The sequence below is a fragment of the Armigeres subalbatus genome, chromosome 2 (genome assembly GCF_024139115.2).
Source record: "Armigeres subalbatus isolate Guangzhou_Male chromosome 2, GZ_Asu_2, whole genome shotgun sequence".
Lineage (NCBI taxonomy): Eukaryota > Metazoa > Arthropoda > Insecta > Diptera > Culicidae > Armigeres > Armigeres subalbatus.
Window position 1 is genome coordinate 99,412,908 of NC_085140.1, and position 11,262 is coordinate 99,424,169.

Genomic DNA, 11,262 nt, shown 5'->3' on the forward strand with positions numbered 1-11,262 from the left:
TAATATTTGTTTTTTATTATCCCCCATTGACTTTCCGGCAGGCGGGTGCTAAGCTGTCAAATTTTTGTTGCCACCAATCGAGCGAATGCCGACGGCACTAACACCAAGCCGTAGTCTATGAAAAATAAACACTGCAGTGAGTGAGAATGTTCTGAAACGCACAAAGTTTGGATAATGCAAGAAACAACTGTTTCTGCTCACCACAGAGTTTCTTCTACCAACATAATTATTTATCTGCATATTTCACGTAAGGAATAAAGTGAAAACACTACATATTTACGGGTTTGGTGTATTTTTGTTCGTTGCGATCTTTAATTTATATGTGCTTCCGACACCACTCTCTCTTGTAAAAACGGTAAACAATACAAATTTTTACAAATACCACCACAATTTATAATAGTATATGAGCATTTTGACATTGGAGTATAAATTTATGCGCCAAAAAAGAGGGTACTGTCATACTTGCCAAACTCCATATGAAAAAAAAATCCGTTGTCCCCCCTCTGCTTTCCGGAGACCAGTCGGACACTTCTTAAATTAAATATTTGTAAAGGCCTAGTTGGAAGTATCGCAGATGGTCGCCACATCAGCATGCTGACAAATTTAGAGGATATTTTGGAATACAAGATATCCAGCTTTTGGCTAATTTACAATCCAGCTCAATCAAAGTTTATTGTCTAATTATCAGAATACTGTTCTAAACCTCTATGGTAGGGGAAACGTAATATGCATCTCCGGTACAAAACGACCCTTTGGGATTTTTGACGATTTTTTCGGCAGTCGTTCCAAAGTTTTTCAACAGCGCATGCACTTTGGATCGTGAACTACCAATTCAGCAGTAAACATTCTTGAAAATAGGTCTGAGACACCGCTAAAAACGTCAAAAGGTCGTTTTGCCCCGGGAGTTTACTTTACCACGTAATTCGAAACATGTATTGGATAAAGCGTGTCGGATACCCTTTGGAGAGACCAGACAAGAAGCGACATTCTTGTAAGTACTGTGGAGGAGGACATTGGGAAAAGCATTCGTCTTATCAGTATTTGCAGAAAGCATGGTAGATGCCATTCGCAACATATATCGCACAAATGAGCATAGCTGTCAAGCATAAATAATAATTATTCTACTTAAAAATCCCAATGCAGTCGCACCCTAAGCGTAACTCATTCATAGTTTGTTCATTGCATACGTAAAGATTGACGGAAAATATTTTCAACCAACAATTCGTGGCGACGACATATGGTGTTAAGTTTTCCGCCAAGAATCACGTTGTACACATTGTCCAAACACGTGAGCTATAATTTGCTAACTTGTTGAGTTGATGGAGTGTTTGTACACAACGAATCGCTTTTAGTGTAGCCAGCTGATGTCTAAATGTGACTGGTTTGGCTGGAATAGTGTGCCCTCCGATCAAAGACCAACTTCCGGCTGGCAAAACTTCAAATGACGTACCACACCGATGCAGGGCTTGATGCAGTTAGCACCTGAATGGTTTTGTGCGAAAATGGGCTCGTTGAAAATCGAAAGGTCAAGTGGCTTCACTCTAGTTAATAAAACGGCGGTACAAATATTTTTCATTACACATTTTATTCATCGCTCTATAAATTACAACTTTTTTATTCTTCTTTCATTCATGCTGGAACTTATTTGTTTGTCCTGAGAGTCGCATTCTTTGCTTCATTCATCATTCGGTCAGCCAGGTCGGATACATTGTCGCAGTTCAACTGCTTTTCAATGCTATGGTGAGGAGTTGAAGGAAATGTATGCGGAGAAGGCATCTAACACTGGCTGTAAAAGATAGCACAGCTAAAAGACATTTCCGTGACGAAACGTTCCTTGAGCTATAGAGGTTGAAATTTATCGTCAAGACCATTTGTTTAGTAGGTATGTGGTGAAAACTGAATCTGGTGCACATATATCGCACCGAATGATAGATGTTAATTTTGATACACTTGTTTGTCTGTGCTGAGGGCACCAACAATGAGTAATTGCACTTTCATTTCACGCTTCTGTTTGCCCTGTGTTTCAAGTTAGGATCTCTTCAATAGTAGGATGACGACAACAGCGTGGCGTAGTATCTTGCTGGTGCGGCCGCTGCCACTGGAACCAGTGGGGCAGCATCGTATTCCGTTATCCTGCTGATGCCAGGGGATCCTCCAGATACTCTTTCAGATGCCAGGTATGATGGATAGGTTAATTGTAAAGGTGTTTGTTGCTCAGGTGCGACATAATTGGGAAAGCTTGTGGCGTAGATGATTTCACCAGCCGGAGTCAGGAACGTTGAAACTGGTGTTGCCGAGGCATAAGCCAATAATACGCTAGAGATGATAAACTGAAATAGGTAGGAAGTAAAAAGAATATAAGTGAAAAGATTTTGAATGTAACTATATACTAAATTATTTGGATAAATGTAAATTGTTTTTCCGAATTTTAGGATCCTCTAATGATCCTAACAGAAACCAAAGATTGCACAGATTGGTTTTCGGGAAAATATTTAGAATTTCTGAATATTAGTGATGCCCTGAATTCTATTTACAGACCTCTAGGAAACATTAAAAGGTCCAAGGAAGCTTAATGAGTCAGTTTTATAACATTTTTATTATTAAATATCTTGACAGTGCATATGCACAGCACATGCTTCGAAATGATCGTACATCCGAGTTTCCGAATAATATGCAATTAACTTTTTTCATATTTCTATGTGAAATAATGTTATGAGCTTATTCTCATAAGTCGAGTTATTGCTAGTCCGATGAAGACTATTCCTTGATGGTAATTTTACATATACGTATGTCCTCAAAAGTAAGAGTATCTGATGGATGACTATGCAATTTTGCAATTGACTCTGTAACTGAGCTACGAAGGATCTCCGTCGCTTAAAAGTACCAGTCTAGCGTACTGAGGGTCATGGGTTCGAGTCCCATCGAAGGATAGTGGTTACCTCCAATACATTTTTCACATTCACATTCACAGTTCCACATAATGTACGTATGAAGTTTTATTTTTTCGGAAATTTCGGAACAAAATTGATCCAAATGAAGTTATGGCCAGATAGATTTGGATGGGGTTCGGACTGAAACTTAGGTTAAATCCGGGGGAGATGCTGCGTCGGTATAGATGCCGCACTTTAGAGATCTGGTAGAACAGACTTGATTTATTGACGCAAATGTATGTGAGAGGGTGTCTTTTGTAGCGAAAACAAAAACGTAAGTAGTACCGTGGGGCATCGAAATCCGTACACTTAAGCACCTTAGTACATGAAAAAGTCATTAGAAAACAGGAATCGAACGTAAATAAAACGTTTGTTATTGGCAAAGGAGCATGAAGGCTTCTACTTTTGAAGTGTTTCACATTTACTCATTAAAAACGTCAAAAAACATGATAAAATAATGAATAAAATCAATTACTCCTGACTCGAAATCCGTCCACCGTGGACGGATTTCGAATCAAAGGATCAAAATCCGTACAGCTATTTTTAAACTAAATATATGAATTGAAGCATTCTGATTGACTAAACTACCACTGTAAATAGTTCGAAACGCACCTTGAGAAGCGATCCCTTCGATTTGATTCCGCTTATCTTATGTAATGATTCGCAATTAGCAATTAAAACACAATTACTTTTGGTGCAATTATGCTCTACACGAAAACAAAATGGCGGCCTAAACTCCGCGTTTGGTGGGTGGCGATTTGTTTTTGATTTTTGTTGTTTTAATTCCAAAGCCTTCTTTCCATTACTATGCCGTAAAAGCTTACTGCCAAGTATCTGAACAGGATAAGATAAATTATTTCTTCATTAATCACCTTCAACCCTCTTAAATTTATTGATATCTCATGAGGTGGACGGATTTCGGTGCTGTACGGATTTCGGTCCCGCACGGTAACTGCTCATTCTTATCAGCCAAAAAAGTAATATGACGGTTAAATACATTTATTAACGCCGCGGAGGCCGTAGAACTTCTAACGTTATTTTTAATAAATATGTTTTCACGTCACGTTTCCGAGTTCAGCAATAAGCATTAATAAAAATTAAGAGGAAGGGGATCATCTGACTTCTCTGTGTCTTTCAAAAGGATTCAAAACCTGCCAAAGCGCGAAAAAAATAGAAGGAAGCTGGAGACTGCAGATATTCCTTCCCACTCTAACATTTAAAATAATGTTTCTCCTATAGAACTGAGTAAGGTCCATGATCCATGGTGACCTTTAGCCCAAAAAGGGAATTTGCTGACAGATAAGACCGAGGTGGCTGCCAGATAGAAGCAACGATTGTACGACAATTCCCCGAATGCAATTTCCCCGAATGCAATTTCCTCGAATGACAATTCCCCGAAAGACACAATTCCCCGAATGTAACATTCCCCCGAATGCTTCTCTCTTCTTTTTGAGTGTGGCACAAAGCGATTGTAGGATTTCTGATCCGGAGGTTGCGAGTTCGATTCCCGGCTCGGCTTAAGATGCTTCAGGATGGAAAGCATTTTCGGCTCCTTGAGCGCAGTGGGTCCGTCCACTGCACTTGCCACACAAAACATTCATGCAACTGGCAGGCACGGGAAAGCTTTCAATAACTGTGGAAATGCTAGTAGAACACTAAGTTGAAAAACAGTAAAAGTCGAAGTGAAGATATATTGCCTTCTTTAAATGTATGAGTTTCCTTGGTATGATTAATTCATCTGCCCGGTTTAAAGCAAAAGGAAGTAATAAGGGGCCATGCACAAAGTACGTCACTCTCCTAGGGTGGAAAGGGGCTCCGAGCAGCGTGACGACTCATACAAAAAATTTAGAGGTTTAATATAAAAAGTGTGACCAAGGGGGTGGAGGAGGGGGTTGAAAATAGCCAAATTTTGCGTGACGCACTTTATGGATCTTCCCTAATGTCTTCCTCAAATGAACACATTTGCCTGGTATAAGGCAAAGAGAATAGATAGTCCCTTTTTTAAGGGCAAGCATCACAGAATCCAAAACTAAATTCACTCACGTTTCCAAGGACACACTACTCAATACGGAGGCAGCGGACAACTTTTGTTTTAATTATTTCAGCTTTGCTGCATCGAAGCATGCGTGGAATAATGAAAATGTGCATAGCATAGTTACGGCGTACTTCGTAGATTGGACACTAGTGACACTCATTTTTTTTTAAATCTTTATTCAGATTGCTCTCAGAAATCAAGGAGGGTGTGATCCTTGATTTCAATCTAGGATAAAAATCACGAAAGCATGAGGATTACTACTCCTGGTCACGCCCATCTTCACCCACGGATATTGGATCTTTAAACGCTGTTTATTTTTCGGACGCATACAGCATGAGGATTACTACTCCTGGTCACGCCCATCTTCACCCACGGATATTGGATCTTTAAACGCTGTTTATTTTTCGGACGCATACAGTCGATTGCCAAGATGTGTTTGCCAGAGGTACTATGTTTTCGGGGAATTGTTCCATTCGGGGAAATGTCATTCGGGGAATTGGTTTTCTGGGAATGATTGTACGACAATTCCCCGAAAACCAGTTCCCCGAATGCAATTTCCCCGAATGTAATTAACCCGAATTTAACAATTCACCGAATGCAATTTCCCCGAATGTAACAATTCCCCGAATGTAACATTTCACCGAATGAATCATTTCCCCGAAAATATAGTGTCTCCTGCAATCGCATTATTGCAGTCGAGTGTATGCGTCCGAGAATAGCGGTGTTCGAAGATACTTTCAAGTGTGTATTATTGGAGATTATCAGCTTCCAAGATGTGTTGTTGAATTATAAAGATATCAGAGTACAGTGTTACCAAGTAAGCTTTTGTACTAATTTAGTCGAAAAACAGCAGCATTTCCTTATAATAGAATCTCGAACTACAATTCCGATTGAAAGCGTTTTGGTAAATATTTTTCTATCTTTAAAATCAAACTCCTGTCCTGTATTTTCTTAAGAAGTATAAAGCAATAATGGATGTGAATCCTAAAAACCATTTTTGATGCTGAACATAATATTATAAATTTAAAAAAACACCTAAATGAAGTACAAAAAAAATCCTAGAAACAAAAATAATGCGTTTGCTCGGTATGGTGCAGTGGTGAATGTGATTCCTTCTTTTAAAAATAATGCATCTGCCCAGGACAACTCAATGGTAAATATGTCCCTTCTTTAGAATTGGGTGTTTACCCAAAATAATGAATGTTATTTTCTTTAATAAGCTGTATCTGCCCGGAATAAGATAATGAGGGATGTGATCCATTCTTTAAAAGAATGCATTTTCACTAAATAAGGAAATGGTATATGTGATCCCTTCTTCAGAAATAGGCGTTAGCTCGAAGTACGGCAAAGGTAGTTTTCCTTTTTAGTATAAGGAAAAAATATGTGAGATCCCTTCTTAACCCTTAAAGGCGCAAGGCGATTTTTTTTAAAATCATCGAAAATTTTTAACAATTGTTTTTAACAATGTGACTTAAAATGCGTTTTAACAGACTTGTAATAAGTATATCAGAAAGTTCTTAAGCATCCGAAATTAGAAATTTGTACGGTAAAAATTAGCGACGATGGACAAGCTGTGGAGCCACCTTCACTAGATCAGGTAACATCCAGAAAAATCGAAGGGAGTGACACTGGACTCTCAGTGTTTATGGACTCTAGGGATGAGCATGTAGATTTAATTGTACTGCGCCTCCAAGGAGTAGACGGGAAACCTGTCTCATTGGGCTCACTTCACGAAAAAGAAGTCTGTCTATCGTTTCGTTGGAAGAAACATCGACTCAGCTTTTCCTGAAGGCGGAGGTAGAACGTAAGCACGGAAAATGAGGAACCAAAACCATTTCGAGAAGCTGCAAAAAATGGAAAAGCTAGATGACAGTTCAGCGGTTCAGGTCATCCCCCAATCGAGTTATGTGTGTGATCTCCCAATATTCTGTAGTAAGTGTAACAGCAATCAGCACGGCATCTCTAGCCGGGCCTGTCAGCAACATGGCGGAGAACAACGTTCATCGAATCAAAATCGACTACAGTTGTATATACCCGGAGGCCAGAAGAATCCTCCAATAGGAGAAAATGGCAGAGGGTCCAACGCCGAAGTCACGCAGAACAATCAAACCCCCGCAAGTCTACCGACTCAGCCGACAACAGTAGCAGAAGATGTTTCCGCTCTGCTGCAAGAGATGAGAGCTATGCGCTCGGAGCTGGAATCCCTCCGTCTCGAAGTTCAAACCCTAAGGATCGAGAATGACCTTCTCAAAAGGCAACGAGACAGTATAGCTGTTTTCCCCCAGAGCCGCGATTCACCCCAAACCGATTTTTCTCTCTCTACCGTTCAACCGTCTAAGTCATTGTCTAGCATTTCTACATCTGTCTCCCAACGTCCTCCCCGCTACCCAGACCTAGCAAAATAAAAACGCCAACACTTCCAAGATCTCCCCAGGTCAGGGCGACTTCCATTTCCCCCAACCAAAAGCATCTAACAGAGACCTAACCATCGCTTAAACTACCACCCGTAACGCCAGCGTTGGCTCTAGAGATTCCAACAATCCGAAACGGAATCTTACGAACACTTCACCAGACACTAGAGGCCCCAGAAATACCTCAAAAACCCAGCCTATGGTCAACAAGAAGAGTGGCGGTTCTTTTGCCAAACATTAACCACGTTTTCAATACATACGCAAACACCCACCAGCCTGTTGCCTCCAACGTGCAAAAAACAACACACACTGCTACAACCCATGAGCCGTTGCCTGATCCAGACAGTCGCCTCAGGACCGAACACCATACTCCAACCGGACCTTTGGACGGACCCCGGCGTTTGAGGATGGCATTGGACGAACAAATCATCCACGGTGCCCTGGGGAGTCGGGGCGCCGGTAGACCAGACGTCAAGACCAGACGTCAGTGCGCACGTCTTTCCCACACCGGAACTAAGGAACATACCCCGGCGCAGGGAGATTGACGGAAGAGAGACGCTTTATCCCCTGCGAGCAATCTAGCAAGGGCAAGGCTCCAAGACGCTGTTTCTTCGCAGGGCTCCGTGAGAAGCAAGCGGACGACGGGGGACGCACGCCACCGAGTAGCAGCAAGCTGGTCAACCAAGACCATGAAGAAGTTAGTAAGGATGCTATGAAAATGTTCTGCGAGTGATAGGTCCTACCACTGCCAGCATGTCACCAAATCCAATCCAGCTCCTTATGTCAGCCCTGTATACGGGTCTAGAGATTACCCAGGCTCGACCACCCAAGACACTCCCGTCTACAACAGTTCCGGATACCTCCGAGGATATCCACTCCGAATTTTAAAGCGCTTTCTTCCCTTCTGTATACAACATCATCATCGCCCCTACCTGCGTCGGGTACGGATCTAGTAAACACTTCTGCCTCTTTTCCGACCCCTATGCTTCCACTAGAGGTCAAACGGAATCCTCCGGGAGATCCTTTTTGACGTCCTTCAGTTTCGTGAAGACTTCCCAGTCGTTGGAGTCCGTCTCCGAGGTAGCATTCCTGTTAGTATTGTGAATGTCTTCCTCCCCTGCCCTACTATGAGTGCCGATCGGTCATCCAAGACACCAAAAAGAATCAGTGGGATTCCCTTGACTCCACCAATTCGGTCCAATCCACCGCCGAATTATGTAGGGAAACTCTATGCGTTAAGTGGCAAGCGTAGATCTTCCCCCATCCACATCGATTCGCAAGACCGTACTATTTCCGATTCGCCGGATGTGGCTAATGCACTCGGGGAGTATTTTGCAACACTCGCAGCCTCTCAGCGGCTACCCAGCTGATTTTCAAAGGGCCATAGCCACTAGGGCTCTGACGCTGCAGAACTTTCGAGTCCCCCGGACTTGCTAAGTTCTCCAATAAATCAGCCGTTTTCAATCGCCGAGCTTTTCTTCACTCCTTGCAGAAGCAAGGGGTCCGCATAGACTACTTCCCCCTACCGTCAAAATAGTATTCCTCGATCTGGTAAATCAAGCCTGGATCAATCAAACTTTTCCCAGCGAGTGGCGCCTCAGCAACGTTATTCCGATACCTAAAAACAGTATCTCCTCCCGCGACGCCACTGATTAGCGGCCTATGGTCAACCGTAGGCTGCGAGAAAAGCATGAGTTTTTGAGTTTGACTACACTGGTGGACTGGGGTTCCACTGGTAACATCCTAGCTTTTGTGCACAGCTTCCTCAGCCGCTGGTTCTTCCGGGTCTTTATCGGCATTTCCGCCTCCAGAACCTTCCCAAAGGAGTCTGAGGTCCAGAAGGGGTCTGTTCCGGCAGTAACCCTGTTTCTGGTTGCCATGAATGGAGTCTTCAAGCCTCCCCAAGAACATCTACAGCTTCGTATATGCGGACGACATCCTGCTTGTGGAAGTCGGAGACACTCCGGCGCGAACGCACCATGTCGGCCGGAAAAAACTTCCGCGGGCATGTGTGCAATGGACGGCATCGTCTATCTGGCCCTAGTCTCAAGATAAATGGGCAGCCGAACCCAAACCGGAAATTCGTCAATGTCCTTGGAGTCTCCATTGACCGAGGACTGACCTTCGACCCGTGGAGACCGCGTAAGACGGACAACAGGGCTCTCGATATCGTATCGGCCAAGCGCTGAATTGACAGCTGTTCGGACTGGAACGGACTTGTGTAGCACGTTGTGATCGGTCACCGAGTTGCTAAACACCGAGCTTAGGGACCATGAGTATCGATACACTGACGATTCCCTTACGAGAGAAGGGGTCGGCTTATGCGTTACTGGGAGGAATCTAACGGTCTCGGACACTCTTCCTAAACAATATAGCTTTTTCTCGGTGGAAACCGCAGCTCTGTTGATTGCCGCTATTTCCCCTTTCGACAAATCAGTCCTAGTTCTGACTGATTCCGCCAGTACCATCGCTGCGCTACAAAGCGACCACCCGAAACACCCATGGATCTAGGCCATGCTCGTTTGCGAAGAACAGTCGACAATCGTTGCCTGGATTCCCGGGCACTGTGGGGTGCCAGGGAACGTCACTGCAGACATTCTGGCTGGAATCGGTCACCAAGCCCGGCGTTTCACAAATTCGGTTCCCTCGGCTGACGTCAAAGCCTGAATCAAAAAGGTCGTCAGCCAGGATTGGAAAAACCAATGGGCTGCTTCCAGAACCATGCAATTGCGGAAGACCGAGGGATCCACGGCACCCTGGAACGACATGCCCAGTCTCAAGAACCAGTAAGTCATCTCCCGCCTCCGCACCGGCCACACCCGATTCTTACATAATTTCGGTGGAAGGCCCTTTCGTACCGTTTGTGACATCTGCGAAGTACAAAACTCAGTGGAACATGTGATCTGCCGATGTCCAAAGTTTGACATTCCTCGCTCCAATTACGGAATACTAACAAACATACGAGATGCCTTAGCTGACGATACCGCTAGCCTATCTGTCCTCATCTGCTTCCTCAAAGATGGAGGACTGCAGCACCAGATTTAGATCCAGCTTGGACTTTCCGGGCACCCCAACCCGGCTATAAGTCCCACCCACGGAGGTGTGCCAGTCCTTCGCTCTGAAAAGTTTCCCCTTTCAGTCGGTTTTATGCGCTATGGTTGGATTTTCTATCTGGCTGCAGCGATTGAACTCCGGAGAACAGCGCGACTAAACAATTGGAATTTTGGACATCCGTAAAGCCACAGTTGGCCACCCCGCCAAAGTTTAGCGGTGGAGACTCCCACCGCGGAATACCATGATTGATCCCAAGTAACATTTAAAGTTTTTTAACGCTTTTGAAGACCATAATCCACCCTACAAGAGTGTAATAAAACCAGTATAAAATCAAAATGTTACTAGGGATGTCCTGTTTTGTCGACCAGCTTATTTTTAAGAACCAACCAAGTTTTTACCGTTTTTTAAAGTGTGTAGTTATAATTTTCTTTGTTAATTATTATGTATTGTATTCTCTGCTTGCGGAAGGTCCCTAGGTTGGGCCTGAGAATAGCTGCTTTCACCGCCCACCCTTGCCAGTTGCTCCCTTAGCGCTGGCAATATTATGACAAGTGAAGAACTGAAGTAATTTCAAAATTCACAGAAAAAAAAGATTCACATGATGTATCTACCAAAACACTTCTTAAACTAATCACTGGTCAAGTATGTTAATATCAAACAATATTGTACTCACGTAGTTCAGCATTTTGCAATAACACGAAAATATTCGATCTCTGTATCCGTAACGTGATCTTTCCGCACTATGACTGTCAACACGTACTGGACTCACCGATGCTTAAATACTCATGGCAAGACAACATCTGCCGTTCTATCGAGATTCTAATTTCTCCAG

General features: G+C 43.3%; 1 protein-coding gene across 1 annotated transcript; it reads right to left on the minus strand.

Annotated features, from left to right (window-relative positions):
* Positions 1-1,566: 1,566 nt before the first annotated feature.
* LOC134210355 (uncharacterized) lies at positions 1,567-11,262 on the minus strand. The gene is made up of 2 exons (XM_062686409.1): positions 11,104-11,262; positions 1,567-2,330 (listed from the first exon to the last, which is right to left on the minus strand). Exons 1-2 carry the CDS (start codon positions 11,113-11,115, stop codon positions 2,040-2,042), a joined length of 303 nt encoding a protein of 100 aa, XP_062542393.1. The 5' UTR covers positions 11,116-11,262; the 3' UTR covers positions 1,567-2,039.